At 41.5% G+C, this 17,699-nt stretch overlaps 2 protein-coding genes across 3 annotated transcripts; one reads left to right on the forward strand and one right to left on the reverse strand.

Moving 5' to 3' along the window:
* The first annotated feature begins 9,900 nt into the window (after window positions 1-9,900).
* LOC145898814 (protein STPG4-like) lies at window positions 9,901-13,153 on the forward strand. 2 transcript variants are annotated; one of them, XM_082987441.1, is made up of 6 exons: window positions 9,901-10,075; window positions 10,975-11,046; window positions 11,400-11,716; window positions 11,889-11,943; window positions 12,135-12,242; window positions 12,715-13,153. In XM_082987441.1, the coding sequence occupies exons 1-6, from the start codon at window positions 9,923-9,925 to the stop codon at window positions 12,826-12,828; spliced, it is 819 nt and encodes a 272-aa protein (XP_082843567.1). In that variant the 5' UTR covers window positions 9,901-9,922; the 3' UTR covers window positions 12,829-13,153. The 2 variants fall into 2 exon arrangements, with proteins under 2 accessions (XP_082843567.1, XP_082843568.1); XM_082987442.1 differs by lacking the exon at window positions 9,901-10,075 and adding an exon at window positions 10,592-10,839.
* A 728-nt stretch (window positions 13,154-13,881) lies between these two features.
* Window positions 13,882-16,862, reverse strand: LOC145898999 (uncharacterized). Its single transcript, XM_082987707.1, has 3 exons — window positions 16,219-16,862; window positions 15,165-15,451; window positions 13,882-14,819 (listed from the first exon to the last, which is right to left on the reverse strand). The coding sequence occupies exons 1-3, from the start codon at window positions 16,810-16,812 to the stop codon at window positions 14,501-14,503; spliced, it is 1,200 nt and encodes a 399-aa protein (XP_082843833.1). The 5' UTR covers window positions 16,813-16,862; the 3' UTR covers window positions 13,882-14,500.
* Window positions 16,863-17,699: the final 837 nt, after the last annotated feature.

The raw sequence follows: 17,699 nt of genomic DNA on the forward strand, positions 1-17,699 counted from the left end.
TGAGGGTTTGCTATAGGGATTACCTTGCCGACATTTCCCTCAACTACGCCCGGCCTTCGTTACTGCGACTGCCCTTGTTTCGCACCTACGCGCAAAAATATCTTTTCAAGGCTTGCGTCCGAGTTGCCGCGACAAATAAGTACAAAGTCGAATACCACATTTGGAGACATGAGACGACGATCGACCCTACAAAAAGCGGCATCGAAAACCGATTCAATTTCGCCTGCACAACCGGAATCGCCATACATACCGCAACAAAATTTTATGCCACAACTGCCTATTTCGACACCATTTATTACCTTACAACGAGAAGTCCTGAAATTGCTAGATACGTAGGACGACTACCGTTCTACTGCTGAAGGCATATGCGCCGTAAATGTATATCCGACCAAGTAGCAAGCGGAGCCGTGGGTTAAATAGCCACAGCGACAACGCGTTTCTCGTGCGCTGCCTTCTTTACCTGCCACACCAAGCGGGCCGTGCGCTTTTCTCCACGCAACCACCCAATGAGCGCACGTCAGAACGCACGAAACGCGCGAGGGAGGCTGGGCCTGCGGTGTTTTCGCACGTCTGATGATAATTTGGCGCAGACTAAAGCGCCTTGTTTTGCCCAAAAAATGTCGCCACGTTAGCACAACCCAGTCTGATTGTTTACTGCGACAAAACAACACGAAATTCCTGCGGAGGACGCATACCTGTGCAAATTACTCTCATAGTTCGGTAGAGACTCATTTGGTCATGCGCGTCGAGGTAACCCGTCATCACACAAAACACAAATGCGACAGAACAAAATTGCAATGCACTCGACTACGGCCATATTAAGGAATAACTTTTGGGAGCCACGAAGATGTGGCCATCATCGATGGATAGGATAAGGAAGCCAATATTTCCTGGCGCCAAAACTCCTGTTTATTGGATGGAATGAAGCAAAACCACTGAAATGTAAGAATTTGTAAAATGCCTGTCAACCTGGGTAGCGAAGACATATAAATAGTCGGAAAAAATCATTTTCCATTAGGTGAGCATCTCACCCAAAACCAAACAAACATTATTGACATTGAATTGGAATAAGTCGCCGCATAAATAAACTGGTCGCTTTATTTGTGTGCTTACTCCAATTCAGCAAAACAAACGTGCCACGCACAATACCAATGGGTCCACTAGCTCATTCAGAAAAATGCATTCACGAGTCGACATGAATAGTCCAACCACCAAATTGACGTCAGAAGGTTGAGTGTGACGCGGCGCATACCTTCCATATACACGACGGCACTTTGAACCAAACATGGAAAAACGCAGTTGAGCCGCTAAATGTAACAGGGGAAACTGATGAATGGAGAAAATTTGCTAAACATAAGTTGACGGGGATTAGCGGAAATACGTATCGGCGCGCCGGTTGTCACATTAAGTTTATTACAATCTTCAACAAGAATAGATTCAAAATTCGTTCGTATATTTCTTGTTTATTTATTGCCTACCTTTTCCATGTTGGGGCTTTTTTCCGAAGTTTAGTGCCTGATTTGAAAATACCTAGAAAAACAGGATATACATGCTGCAGTGACGTGTTTTTGTATCCTGCTCCGATATCAAATCTTATGGTTTTCAGACTTTCAAATATCACTTCTTGTTTGTAACTGTGAATACGTCAGAGGAACAGACAATAAACAAATATTTCTGAACAAAACAGGCTTTTCAAAAAGGAAATTTTTAGGAATTTTCACAAAAAGGGGACTCGTTTGGCGAAAATTGTGTCAATAGGTGTATCCAGGTACAGTTTGTTATGTGATCAAGGTGTCCCCTGAGCTTTGTTTCTGTCCCATATCGTACTATCCATCAAATGGTCAAAAATCGTAGGTGTAGCGACCAATATTTTGCCCTGGGGATTAGATGCCCGAGTTTTGGATGTCTGCCATGTATCTCTTGGGATTTGCAGTTGTGTTGACTGCATCCACTGCAATAGAAAAGTTCGTCAACAACATTGTGCATCAAAGTGCAGAAAAGGGGCAATTAAAATCTCGCGAATTCTTTGGAAGTCGCTCACAGAAGCAGGAATTTAAAAGTGACTACGCTAAATGGCATTCATCACAACGCTTCCTCGGTCACCACAAAACGCTTTTAAATGCAGGCGTGATATCATAATTCGGCCTATAAACGTTCACGCAATATATGTGGGGTCTATCGCGCCTTATCATCTGTCACCACCAATGACGCAAGAGGCGCGCGGGATATGGCATGTGACGTACCGATACCGCGAGGTTCTTGTCATTCTCGATCATCGTTATATTTTAAACAGACTTGCACTTGGTAGACCCCGGCGTTAAGATTTAATCAAGCCAATTGTTTTGCTGTTTTCGTTAGAAAACTGCCTACAGGAAAAAACGGAGGCAATTTTTTTGCATTGCCCAAGTCTGATGTACTGTTGCTTCAGGCAATTCTCTCCACATGTGTTGTTCTATTCTGAGCCCCGTGATATCGCTGTGTGCTGTTGAAAATCGCAACTAAACGCTTAAATGACCAAGGAAATGTGTTATTTATCTTGTGATTATTGTCGGTGTATTTGTATCTTGCATTATACGCTTAAAATCAATAGCAATTTAAACAAATAACCGCGGATATTGCTGCGAATATGGGCAAGTTGTGGTTGAATGCAAAAGTTGTGTCGATGGTAAGTTAGATGTGACTTGACAGTTTCTCATCTTATCCAAGTTCCGCCCAATAATAACGCACAGTTTCTTAAGAAATTTTGCTTACTGAAAACGAGAACAAATATCGATGCAAATCAAGCGCACAAAAACACAAACTTCTTATTCCGCCGTCGTTGTGTGTTGTGATACGCCTAATGTCTTTCATTAAAGCTATAGGTCAAATACCAGTAGTGCAATCACGCGCCCATTGCCTGCATTTGTTGTTGTCAAATTCGTGGTTTGTTTAAGAAACGACCTTGCGGGTAGATAAAATTCGTGGCCAATCTTTTCTGATAAAGTCAATATATGGATATTATTCTTTAAACGACAAACAGAATGTCCTTAGTTGGTGTTGTTTACGCCACACGCAATCGTATTGCGAAAAAAATTTTCGGTTCGACCAAAACATTTGTCATAAAGTTGTTTTTCACGCAAAGCTCCCAAAATTTCCAGGAAAGGAAACGCGGATGAATGCAATTGCACCCCTAATTTTCCAAAGTACATAGAGTTAAAAGACGCACTTCACCTTGAATCGACCGTCAAAGAAAGTTTGCTTTGCGCCGCCTATAATTCCACAATCGCTGCTCCCAGACGATCCATGAGCGAGTGGTTTCCCGTAGACTGGAACCAAGGACCAAGATTTAAGGTAAATGATGCGGATAAGTGATAAGCTTCGTTCCATAGGCAAACTTGGTGTACGGGGACATACGGACAATGCCCGGGCGATGATTAGTCATAAAAGCCGCAACCGAATGCTAGGCGACGAAACATACGTGGGTTCAGGTGTGAATTCTCTTTGTCATGGTTCATTTGAAAGAAAGTGCAATTGACCACATAATTTTTTGCAGTTCTTGTCATTGCTGCTGACTAAAAATAAATATATATGACTGTGATAAATTTGACGTAATGAAACCTCTGAAGTTTTTTTTCACTTGTCCATCGTTATATTTTACACAGCAAGTGGCTGATTGATTTACCGTAGTTGATTATGCACAGTAGTTGCGTGTGGTTCCAGGGCGACTGCCATCCGTGAGCGGGAAGCAGGTGCCAAATGCGCCATATTATCACTTCACATTTGCTTTGTATCGTATTGATGTCCAATCGATTGAAACAGTTGGTGGGTAAATTGTATTTGAATTATTTTTCTTTCGTTTATGATTGTACTGTCAAAATGACCCTCTTGCTTGGTAAATTGAACGTACTGTGGTGATACAATGCGTTTCGCTTCGGGGTGGAGTTTCAACTTTTTGACGACTTTGATACACAGAAAAAAGAGTCGTACATGTGCCCGTGCAGTCGAACAACGTTGAGTGACCTTCACTATTTTTATAGATTTCCGAATATAATACAGAATACATACTCTCATTTCAAGACGACAGGTTTGTACCAACGTCGGGAACAGTTTGTAAACATTACCATCCTCCTCTTCCCTAAGAGCATCATTTCACCCCAGAATTCCCCAGCAGGGCATTGTTTAAGCGAATTAACTCCTTTTGTCTGCTTCATATTTGTGCGTGTGCGTATATATAGCTTCAAAGAGCATTTGGTACTTCATATACGAGGCTGAGATTAACCGCAATGGGTAAACACACATTTCAAGGAAATTTACAAAATGCAACAAAACGCGATGAGACAACAAAGGAGCAGTCACAGTCGAACCTTTTCACAGCCAATAAGAGCGAACCCCTCTCCAAACGAGCACTTTACCACCATAATATACTCTCCGGGAACATGGGAAAGTTCTGGCAAGCCCGGGTAGACGCCCGTCGAATGGGCTTTGACAAAGGGAGCGTTCGCGTTAAGGTTTACAAACAATGTTCCATTACCAGGCCACCAAGGTCAATATCGTGTCGGCACAAAAGCTGATTCGGTCTCTTTTATTATTTTATTTTATCATTCTCACCGCAGATTGGCTTTCGTGACATTGAAAATGAGTCAAGACCAGAACGACGCGAGCGTTTTGCGGAGAGCAACAAATGGCGTACGGCTTTCAAAACATTGTCCAATTCTTGCGATTTGAGCCTAATAAATTAGGAGGAATATTGGTTTCCGCGCGGGCCTAATCCCAACCAATCCCTTGTGGTTTCGTGTTAATTTTACGGGACCGAAACTGTGTCCGCAAAAGTCAACCTTCCCAGGCTGATAAGGGTGAATATTCGCAATACAAGACTTGGCACCAAATTCGGCAGAAACGGCAGAAGGGAGCGATTAGCAAAGCAGACTCCGCTCTGTGCAAGGTTTAAATGAAAACCGCCGCCGAGCTCATGATCAAAACAACATTCTCAGATACCACAACTTCCGTGCCTCGGCGGGTATTGAATTCAAGAGGGGTTTAGCCCCGCTTGCCTTGGCCCTAGTTGGGGTTGAGTGATGGTAAGCGCGTTTCGCGTAAATGCAAATATGGTAAATTGGTGAACAGAAAATCAAGTTAAATCGAATGCTATGCGAGGAATGTTGATTAGCTTGGGGTAAAGGGGCGTGAATTTGATATCTCACGGGCAGAAAGTTCGAGAGGTAGAAATGCAAACAGTGTTATCGTGGTCTTTGACACTCGCCAAACAAGCTACTGGTGCCAGATGTGTTTGTCAAACGCGCGATAATCGATGTTTTTTCTCCTTGCTACTTTTCGCCTACGTTCGCAATCCACTTCAGTAGCCATGATAACCTCACCACGCATTGTTAAAGGGTATATTTGTCATGTCGTTTGCATACTATTTTTTTTTGCCTTTTGTGACAAATAAGTAGAAACATTACTAACTTGGTCAAAAATTGAGAACCTTATAATCAACACCAAACTCAAGGCATAATGTATAGTTGGTACCATTGTGTGAAATTAATTCTTCCTTTAATCAACACGTCAAAGCACCTATAAATCCAGACAATAGTTTGTATCGAGTGTTTACCAGGTTGGGTGACTTTGCGCTGCTAAGGGGCGGGCAAAGAGCAATGTTTCAGTATTGTTGCTGCATCGTCACGCGTTTCTGTCAGCACTTTACCCAAAGCCTCTTATGAGTGCAGTCACGTACGCTTGTCACCTTGGAGCAAAACCAATACGTTTGACAGTACGAGGGATTTTCGAATGTCGCCTGTGTAATTCTTCAAAAGAGGGCTCAAACGATATTGATCGAGCAATGACACGTTCGTCGCAGCGGTTTGCAATGAAACGCATGTTTTGCAAAACTCTTTATGTTTTCCTTGCGCATATGGAAAACTAATCAAATCAAACTTTGTTTTGACGATAATCATTAAGTTTGCTGTTTACAAATTAAATTTAAAAAAGCTAACTTCATGTTTTTCGCCTGACAAACAAAAATCACGAAACCGATTATATCTTGATTTGCATTCCCAATGTTGCCAGCAAAAACATGCGCAAAAGACCGCGGCTTATCGGCACCAGACCGACGCCTGTTGAGTGGTTCTGCGGGCGCCTTGCAAACTAGAACCAAATAAGAGCTCAATACCTCAGGAACCCAAGCTGAATCACAAGCCAGTTGACTCGGCGGCGCAACACTCTGGATATGCCCGGTAGTGGAGTTTCTCATTTGGACATCATGGCTTGTCATCAATAACCATAATGCGATTTCACGCCAATGCAGGTTCTAGGTTTTCTGTCAGCACCGATCAAACAGCGAGTTCGTGTCGCGGTGAGTCACTGGGTGAAGAAAAGACTACTCGGCGCTGCAGGGAGCGGCCGCATTCCCGAAAATGGTGGTGGACGCCTCTCGAAGACGAAAACCACAGGGCCGCAAAGGTTACTCGTGCTTCTTGGTACGATAAAGTTGCGGCTGAAAATTGTTTGGTGTGAATCAGCTTGTTTTCTGTTATAGCACAGTAACAGAGCGTAGTGGTGTCTGACACGTAAACAGTACAATATTGTAATGTTTATTGTTCTCTGTTTTGCATCACTCCAATTCATTGGGCTACGCAACAATATCAAAAAATTGCCTACATCCAAAAAATAAACACTACAATATTGTACTGTTTACGTTTCACGCCGTTGTTTGTTGTAAAATGTTGCGGATGTCTGCAAGCCCGGTGAATTAACACAGGTGCTGCAATACGGTGATTCACTTTCAAACGATAATCCTGCAGCCTACGCTAAACTTAATTAAAGCCACTCACACGATGTGACTCATGTCAGTTGAAGGTCGATTCATGTCAAGATATGCACCTTACTGTTTGGGCTGCAAACAAGGAAATCTTGCTAGTGAAGGAAATGACAGTTTTATGTTGCCGAGTCAACACGCTTTGAAAGAGGCGCCATTTTTTAATCCCAATTTTGAGCTTGCACCACTTTCCTCAAGAGATCAAATACTTTTTACACACGCATTTTGAATGGACTCAGCTTAGAAAAATTTTACTGTAAACAAATATTTTAAAGTGGGATTTTTGCATGTTAGTCACTTTTTACGTTGATCTATATTTTTGCTGTAAGGTCGAATTTATCATACACATTTATCATTAAAACCTTACAGCGTGGTTGGGTGTGAAGCTTGTTTACTACGCTTTGCCTGCGAGGAATTCAATTCGTCGGTAGATTTTTTCGTCCTTCTCAAACGAAGGAGAAGGACGAGAAAAGCCACTTGACGTGCCCCTGTTGTGATATTAATCCAATTCTTGTTCTACTTCAACTGCATTCAATTGGCGCGTGCACGTACACAAAGCGGGGTCTCAGGTTCACAGGCTCCCAGACGGAACCTAAATAATGGCTGAGGCTGTTGAGATGCCAGCAGCCGGTCAGGCAGGTGCAGAACGTGTCCCTATTATGCCTGTGGAACCCTGCAAGCACTCGCGGAATTTTGTTGTTCCGTCTTCTGCTTGATATACGGCTGTTTGGTCGTAAGATCGATTTGGGTAAAATCCAAAGCGCCGGAATTCGCATTCCTCACTATAATGCAAACAGGAATTTTCTTGGCGCGGACGAAGGATAATCGCTTTGAGTAGGCTTATAACAACCAAATACGCAGACAAACTTGGAGACACTGGTGCCTTGTAAATAAAGATTAGAGTTTTTTGGAAAACCACCCTTCTAAGTTAAAACACCCGCTTTCTTTGTTTTTATTGAAAGATACGAGATGAAAATACATAAAGCCGCGAATACAATCAGCATGTTTAAAACACATTTCTAAAATACTTAGGGACACATTGAAATGCATTTTTTTGAAACATGTGCCTTACTTTAAAAAAGCTAACAGGTATTTTTTATCTGTGTATCTCGAATGTACGATTAGAACGCATGTTTTACGAATCAATGCAAATTAACAAATACCAAGTGAAACTTTTCAATTTTTGGAATAGTAATTTTGTTAGTTTAAAACAAGGATATTTCACTCATAAATTTATTCACTGTCAATTTAGCATAATATTTCGTAAGTTGGTGTTTTTCGCATTTTTTGCAAAGTTGGCACCCTGATGTCGCAGCGACACCGCGTGGTACAACTTTAAAGCAAAACAGATATATCATATTTTGCACGACAGGCAAAAGCAAAGTGTCAGTATCACAGCAATTTACCAAACAAACTAAACCATTACGTTTTTTTTTGCGCTGAAGCAACCCATGTTCAACCAAACAGAGAAAAGCACAACGGGGTTCATTTTAAACTCCACCTCCCTCCCACGCCGGACCAACCACTTCATCAAATTGGATTAAACACAAAGGTACAAGAGCTATAACAATGCCTGTCAGCGCCTTTTAATTCGGCGTCCTATTGTTTGCTCACAATCGCTATTTCTTGCCGTCAACTGATTTCGTTTTCTAATTGCGCGGTGGCGGGCGTAACTCGATCGTGCGGAATTCCCACAGCAAGAAAATTACTTAAATGCACTTGTTTTTTGTCTCGCTTGCATAGAAAGGACGCTCACCGGAGTTGGCCGCAAAACTGCTTAAACAAGAGCATTTAGGTTCGCAAGTAGACACCAGCAATCAGCTGCGAAAAATTGCCGATTGTGGAACCTCAACGCAGTGTTGTGGAGGCAATTGTGCATTGTAATTGGTTTTACCGAGCAGTAATTATTACCGGCCGTTCTGTTTAGCGAAAACAAACTCATAACCATCAACAACAACAACAATGTCTGAATGTCTGCGAACAAAAGTATGCACTGTTTCCTGTAACATTTGGTATAAAGCATAGTTTGGTATCAGCTACAAAAACATATTAACTATAATTTAGATCACAAGTTCATTCCCATTATTAACTAATCTTACCATGAGGGTACAGAATATATTTCACCACATACAGAGCTTGTTCCCATAAACCCACATTAGAATATGCCTGGTAAAATTTGATATTTTACCGATCAGTTATTAATTGAGGTTTTGTAATTGGAAACGACGTCGTCAGAGTGGAAGCGAACTTCAAGTCATCTGTACATTCCATTTCATTGCAATAACGCATTTGTTTTAGTATTAAACGAACATTTTAAATCGTAGAGGCTGAAGGCAACTTGTAAATCAGCTTTTGCAAATGCGACACAGGTTTTCATATTCATCTATCATCTGTTGCTTTGTATCACATTCGCATACCTCTCACAACACACAGGCGGGAAATATTCGCTCGCTGGGTAACATTACCCGGGACCCAAACCAAGCGGGTGTCGAATTTCGTTTCAACTATACTCGACCGATTTCGCCAGCGATTCGAGGAAGTATATGTTTAGAGGACGTTCCCACCCCAGGACCGTGTGTTTGATGTTTGTGGCTAAACTATGCGACCATTATCTGGGTCTTGTATCAGATGTGAAGGGACCAGGTTTAGTAAACAGCCAAAACACAAGCGATATGTGGGTGGTAAGTGACAGGAGGTTCATCAGGCCAGTTACGCGATACGCCCTGGGAATTTGCACTCTAAACATGGTAATTATGTTCCAAGCACTCCCTGCAGTGTGCAGCGCTGCAAAGTGCTCCCCTGCGACTCGAGACAAAAACAAAAGCTCATTTTTCCCGTAATTTTTTTTTTGTTGCGTGTCTACTTTTGCCCAACCAGTTCAGAATAGGAGGAATATTTTGCACACTGTAGTTGAATATAAATTTTAAGACTGTCATTTTTCACCCAGAAAAACGGCAATTTGTCTATACACGTTTTGAAAGTGGACAAATAAAAGGATAAAAGGAAAAATCGTTAAATTTTAGTTTTCTTACAAAACGTCGATCCTTGAAATGTTTTCCTGGTAAAAAAAGGCAATTTAGTCGTGTTAACCAATATTGCAATACAGGATTTTGTGCTAGCTGCTAATATACCATGAACAAGCCGCCGTCACAAATGAGGATGGCATCCGATCATGCCGTTTCCAGGACGACGCCTCTAGCGGCAAGAAGGGCGTCACGTGGTTATTTTCTGTCAGGCGTACGAAGCTCCATTTCACTACGAGATCTACGCACCATACCGAGAAGGGTAGGTTCCAAAAGTACAACCTAAGTTGGTTGAAGTATTGGAAACAATATCACCCTAGTATAACATGTCCTTGCACTTTCAACCCTATCAGCAGTAACAAACAAGCTCAATATCGTAAATAATCACCCCATTATTGAGCAATTGCATCAATGGTTTATACAACGAGGTTTTCTTGTTCCAAATAATCTTAAATATTGTATTTTATGCATATGTTTATAACTTGCACCATTTGCACAGTGAAAGTTATGGCGAAATTGTGATAAACTTGTTTGAAGTTTAAGTAAAAGTCAACGCCGTGATCGTTCTAATTATAAAGTGACAAAGAATGAGATATTTTTGTTCACCTTGCCAACTTCCAAACAAAAATTTCCAGCTGCGCCGGCAGTGCTATTTAGGTCACACCGCAGACAGCACGTCTCTTGAAAAGGCGACTGGTGAATGAATCCATATTTCTGTGTAAACACGCGCAGGGTCATTACAATATTGTCGTGTGCCACTCGGTAGTTGTCAATTGTGTATTGGCGCTAGTCCGGGTATGTCGGCGCCCCGCAGCCCCTGTGTCATTCACAATGTAGGCGAGTTCGTTTTATGAGCAAGCAAACCTGTAGGGCCGCTCGTAAACTAAGGCGTCTTGCTACCATTTCGCGAGTTTCTGTTGGATTTGCCTTTCTAGTACGATGACGTCCGCAATATCAGGTCGTTTAAACAGCGTTATGTCAGATTCGGTTTTACCACCTATCAAGGCTTATTCAACCTACACCAAGGTAAAGTCAATTTTGGATTGTTCAGGCGTTTCTATTTAGTTATCAGTTGCATAGAATCCTATGGCCTTGGTCGTTAAAACCAAGAAAAGCGATTCTATGGATTTTGTAAGCTTGAGCCTAATTTTTGTGTTACAGGGTCGGAACACTCCGAAAGACATTTTTACGCCACCAATGACCGACAGAGAGTGGTGGAGAGTAACGCTTAAGGTATTTATTTGAATTCTTCAGCACTTCTGCTGCTACAAAACTGTAACTCCATACGCCACTGCAGCTTAACTCACTATTTTGAGCCAACAGCAATTGCAGGTTTAAAAGATATTGTCGTAACTGATGATATGCAAAAATATATACTGACATAAATTAACAAACTCCTACGCTCAAAATGTATGATACACTTGCTTATACATTCTTGTACTTACGGCGGTATGAAAACGTACACATCGACTTCAGTTATCAAGGAAAGGCAGAAGCATTCCACACAACGTCACAATGACTTCCAGTAACTTGGCACATCGATCAGAAAAGCTACGATTCCTATATTATGTCGATCCTTTTCGCAGGAAACACCAGTTCCAGGAACATACGATATCAAAGACTTCCTGGAGGAAAAAGAGCTCAATCGAATCAAACCAACGTTTAACTTCAAAGGAGAGGGACGTAAAAAGAGTTTAAGGTCATCGAGAAATGGAACTGTTCTCCTTCCTGGTGCCTATCAACACGAAGACTTTCTGGAGAAGTTGGAGAAGATGCCACTGACCTACCAGTTTAAAGGAGACGGAAGGAAGAGGGATCTCCCGGGCATCAAGGATAGAGATTGCAATGTTTCTCCGTGCCAATATAAAACCGAATCCAAGCCGGTGGCAAAGACGTCTATTTCGTAAGCATTCCTTCCTAATAAATACTATTAATTTGTTCAACCGACTAAAGTTCCCGATACGTCTTTTAGTTATCTTTTACTTCGTTGTTGCTATTAGCAACCATAAGGGAAAAATTCACCACTATTTAATGTATTTGTACGTTGAAGGTTAATCAGTAATTTGTTTTGTCAGGCATGGAGCGTTCAAATCTCAGTCACCAAGATTTCCAACTAAATATTTTAACCCGGTAAGTTTATGGCCGCTAGATGGTGATAATTATGGCCGCTAGATGGTGATAAACGGTCGTAGAAAAAAATGTTTTTTGCTTCACTTTCAACATGCAACCACCGAGCTGCAAAATTTGCTAACGAACAGAAAGCTACAATGTTTGGGTATTGATAAAATTGCACAAAACTGTAACAAAATTTTCCTTTGTAGAAAGAGGGTCCGCCACCAGGAAGCTACGAACCAAGATATCTTGACAGATCGCCGTCGATATCTTCTAGTTTTAAATCTTGCTCTCCACGGTTCCGAACATCACAAACGGTTAATATTTGACGTTGCTTTTTATTTTACATTTTAAACTGATCGATAAGATTGTTACCGTTTGAGGAAAAGTATTGGGTAAACTCGAAACAATTAACATAAGCCTCGTGTTCTCTTCAGTCTACTTTGTAAATCACTGTTGCAAAACTTGGACCTATGATTTGTGCCACATAATGATAACTTGGGTTTGAATAAACAACAACATTTATTAGGACACATCAGGTTGTCTAAACAATGTTGATAATAAGGATTTCAGCAACGTATTGTTTTTATTTTATATGATTGTTTGTTCTAATCAAGAACCACTTAGTTGCATAACAAATCCTAGTTTCGTCCCATGTCGTCATCATTACTGTTTTGCCATTGTGGCACCCGCGTGTTCCTAGAGGAGCGTGCGTCATTGCGGACGTAACTGGGGCCGTCATTTACTCCAAACCATTGTTTTCGCTTCTGACCCGAGCCATTATTGCAGAAAGTTCCGGGGCCTGCGACCTATGCGCCAACCATTCAAACCCCGCAACCGAGCACGTTGATGAAGATGGGCAGGATGCATGGCCTGTTCTTCCGCAACGCGTTCGAAGTATAATAGCGGACAAGACTGACCGAATGAAGATCCCCAAGCCATGTTGTTTACTTTTCAGCCTTGTATTCGGTATTTTTGTCGACGTGACTTGCTAATTTTCATGTTTTTTTATGACTTATTAATTATTGTGATGTAACGCTGTTGCAAACCATTTCAAGTTGTTCAGCAAGTATTGCAATCCCATGCACGGCCATGAAATTACGTTTTTTAGCTTTATTTATTATTTGGTCAATGTGTACACCCTGTGTCTGCAGCTCTCAATTATTATGGCTTTTTCCACAAATTTATTATTTGCTTTCTCTAAAACAATACATGACGGTAAATGTTACATATATATTATCCTACGTAAAGGTTTGGGCGAAGTACTGCATGTGAACTATTTCTGAAACATCTTGTAAGTCAACAACAAAATTGGGGGATTCTTGTTCTCACAGATTGCTTCACTCGCGTGTGCAGCAGTGTACTGGGGAAGTGCGCTCAATGACTTGCGTTTATGTACTGGCGTGACGTCCTCTACTATTGTTAGTTAAACGACCTGACAAGTTGTTGTTATCACAATCCTGTAATGATGCCTAAAATAGTTTTTATGAGGGTCTCAAGGTTACGTTTAACAGCAAGCACTTGTCGTATGACCCATAAGACACAATATTATACCTAGCAAGGGGGTTTTAGAGGATCAAAGAATGCATTAAACACGGCCGATAATAATACACATATTTAAACATAGAAAAGGAAAGTACTTCCTAGATATTTTTGATAAAACAGTAAAATTCGTATGCGCGATATCCCATAATCTTGTGCTTTTATTAACTAGCCAATATACATACAGTGGGAGGAAGTGCTTGCAAGGCCGAAAGAGAAAATCCACTTCACACCAGCCCGAACGTTACTGGTGATTGAGTGAAAACAGGGGAATGACGTATCACTTTCTGAAAGCTACCTGTCGGTTGGTGCGTTGCGCATCACACGACCTAAACCAATCAGTTTTGCAACGCGACAAAAATTGCTTTTTAACAACTTCAGTTTTGGCGACACGTCGTTATCAGGTTGCCCCGTTTTTAGAAAATGTATTTTGCAAATAGAAAACATACGCATGGCACAATTCGTCGTAAACAATAAAACAAACGAGTTCCAGCTCAAAACGAAGTAAACATGTAACGGTCATACGTCACAACGTTATTCACTTCAACGGAAGAAAGAAACAAAACACAGCATGGTCTTTTTACACGTTATAGCACTGGTGAAACTTTTATTACAGCTTAAGAACAGAAAAAACTAACTTAGTGCAAACAGGAGGACCATCGAAGGGGAAAATCAATCCAAAAAGAATTTCTGGACCTGTATTTTCCAACTGGGGTGCTGTATGCAAATGCTCAGGTGCTTGTGTAGACATAGCGTATGACTTTTTTAGCCAAAATGATACTTCTTAACACAGTATTTTTAAATTAATAACTCTGTATTGCTTCTTATCCCCTTATTAATTTTAATGTTAGAGTAATTGATATGCACTTGGCTTTGTATACCGACAGTAAGTACGCCATGGCAAGCATAAGTTGCAGTAGAAGGGTGCTGCAAACCAAGAAATGGTGGAAACTCACGTCTACAGATTTGAAAAGTGCTTTGTGTAGTTTAAACCCACCGCCCTGTAGCACAGCACCCAAATGGAACAGACACCCTAAAATCGCGGCGAAAGGTCACTTAGTTCGGAAAGAAAGATCTTGGGACTCAAATCCTCCCCTGACAGAAGCGCGGGAGATGGGGGGCTGAACTTTGGAGCGCTCAAAGAGTTTTCAGGACAATCAGATTTTTCACTTCTGGTTCTCTTGTGTCGACGAGCGAACTCGCTTTGGGGCGAGGAATGGTTGTGCCACCAAGCCATCAACTTTCTTTTAAACTTCAGTCGGTTGCTATGCGTTGCCAAGGAGTGGATCCAAGGAGCGAGGAGGGAATTTAGAGAAATGAAAATTCGGTCGAGGCGGTAAAGATCACAAAGTCTGCAACAATAATAAATTCTTTTAGGATTCTTTTATCTCTTTTTTAGGAGTTGTTTATCACCGTGTTGTGATTATGTGTCAAAACGTTTTTAGTTACTTTCAACGTGCCATTGTATCTCCCATCTTAAACACGAACAGTTTAAATCAAGGTCTATTTAAGCAAGTAGACGGGATTGAAGGTCGCACACACAAGTTCAATTTCAAGCATATGTTTTTATCCAGATCAACCAACACACCCCCAAAAAAATGAAAAAAAAACAACGCCTACGATCCCTATTCGCGCCATTTTAACGTAAAACGTCGTTTTGGATACAAAGTAAAGCGGTTTAAATTTGCGCGACCAACCTTTGGTGTGTTTGCACCTCCAGCACCACTTCGATCACAGTGAGGAACGTGAAGAGGAGACCGCAAACGATGGAAAACACAATCAGATGTGAAAACTTTCTGAGAAATCGACGCACCATGCGCCCTCTGGTGTCATTGGCGTTGCCGATTTGCGCTAGGCTCATTCGACGAGCAAGATGTCGCGACGCACTCCAATGTTGATGCAGGATGTGAGAAAAGATAACGATCACCACCAACGCTGGGATGAGCATCAGTGTGATGGGAAAGATGATAATGTAGATGTTGAGCTGCACACGGAAGAAGGAATATTACATTATATTCCTGCTTAGCGGTAATCCCTTGGCCAAAGGGCAATGGCGGTGTTGCTTAATCAAACTATGCCAGCATACTCTAACGAAAAAAATGTTTTGGTCATTGATTTAAAAAAACCACGCGGCCTGATTTTCACCTATAGAATATATAATGTGATAAAATGTTGTTTAGACCCAACAAAGTTCAATCAGGCTTTATTGCAAACAGGTTTTTAGTCCACATGAATATTTGGCACGCGATAATAATTGCACCACAGAAATGGCACACATCCCTGTTTGAGGTGTGTTGATTTATAAGACATAAAATAACTGCGATTGTTAAGTGAAGACATTCGCAGTGAGGAGATCCCGCCTTGGCGTATGCATTATTTTGAGTAACCAGTAAAATAATTTTAGTGTGTCCACCAAATTCACACTAAAGCAATGAGTAATCGCTGCGATATACATAAACTAAATTTTGAAGATTGGATTTTATCAAGCCCAGAAACTGCATGGCGTTGCGTTCAAAAATAACTGTTGCTCAGCGGCCAACCTATCATAGGTGTATTGTGACTTTACATCATATTGTGACAACGTCATGGCGTCAGTTTTGACACTTCACAGCGCACTGATTTCACCGAGCGTCTGATCGTTGTTTGTTTTACGCGAGCGCTCAAAAAGGTCAAACGGCCCGACCAGAAATATCAAATGACACAGAGCGGAGATAAGCAATTCGCCGTCACAGTGCGTGCCCAATAACGTACCTCCCAATGCTTCATATCGCAAAGTATGTCCTCGTTTGCAAACATCCCAATCAGGATGACCAGGATTGGATAGAGCCAGCATATGGAGATGCTAAACCAAATCATAACGCGAGACATCCTTCTGTGATAATCCATTGGCCTGTGGCAGTATATTGCAATGTCCAGGGCCAGTCCCGCAAGAGCAACGTACGGCACCATTACACAGAGTATGTATACAGGAGCCCACCACCTGCATATCTCGTAGCAAATCGTTGGGGTTAAGCCACTAGTTCGGATGGCGCCAACAAGCTCAAAAGTGTTCGTTCCCAACAATGCGATGCCACAAAAGAGATTGCTCACAGCCAGGTTGATGATAAAGTACTTGCTCTGGGGATGATTTGCTGTTTTTTGCTTTATCGTAACCTGCACCGACGCCACGTTTGAAAGTACGATAAGGGCCCCAAAGATAAGGCCCACCACCAGTTCAGGTATGTCTCTTGGACATGGGCTAAGAGGGTCGATGGTGGTTGCCGTCTGCACAGTTGTGGTAGCCTCCGTGAATGCATTCTGTTTTAATGTGAGGCTCTTCACTGTACTGGAAAATGCTTCTGTCATCACACGTGGTTGTATTGATGTTTGTTTTACGTCTCTAATAATTTTATACCATCTTGTCAACCTTAAGATACAGAAAACAAGTTGAGAATATAATGACAAACACGATACCCATACACGTAACGTATTTTGGCCTTCATTCTAACCAATCTCGAATCTCAATGTAACAGACCGATTACTGTGTAAGTATAAACAGTTTTTGACCATACAGAAATGTTTATGAAAAGCATGGTTCTCCCACTGACAACTTGGGCTGGTTTAGGGATAAAAGCACTGAAATTCTTGCAAAAAGTAATTCCTAGGACTGGCCTAGATTGCTGCTAAATCACCAAACCAAGATATTGTTTTTTTCGTCTGCTAATTGCTTCCATCTGCCTACCTGGCGATCTGTTTCTACTGTTCAATAAAGTTGTAATAGTGGTATGCTCGCATACAGATGAACACGTAACGTAATTTGAAAACAAACATTTTCTGACGTCATTCATTCCTACACTCAGATGTTATAGGCGTTTCTTATCTCTCGCTACCATAAATGATTGTTCATTGAAACTTAGGAGAAAGTATCGCTCCTGATATTTGTTGCCACCGTTGCAAGACTGGTGTAACGACGTTTTATGGTTATTATATTACCTGTTATCCGAACCAAACGAATTCCTTTCATTGTTGTATAAGTTTAATATATGTTAAACTAGGGCTGTGAACGCATTAAACCAAACCTGAAAACGTGTTTCCACTAACCCGGAAATTCCTCACTATAACTTGCACTAATCCACTTGCTCGAACAATACACACTTAAAAGGCAATTAGTGTTCCATCACAGCGGTCTCTGCTCACATTGACTGGCACAGTTTGCCACGCCGTATATAACTCTGAGGTGACCAACAAACCGC

This window comes from Ascidia mentula, chromosome 4, assembly GCF_947561715.1.
Source record: "Ascidia mentula chromosome 4, kaAscMent1.1, whole genome shotgun sequence".
Classification (NCBI taxonomy): domain Eukaryota; kingdom Metazoa; phylum Chordata; class Ascidiacea; order Phlebobranchia; family Ascidiidae; genus Ascidia; species Ascidia mentula.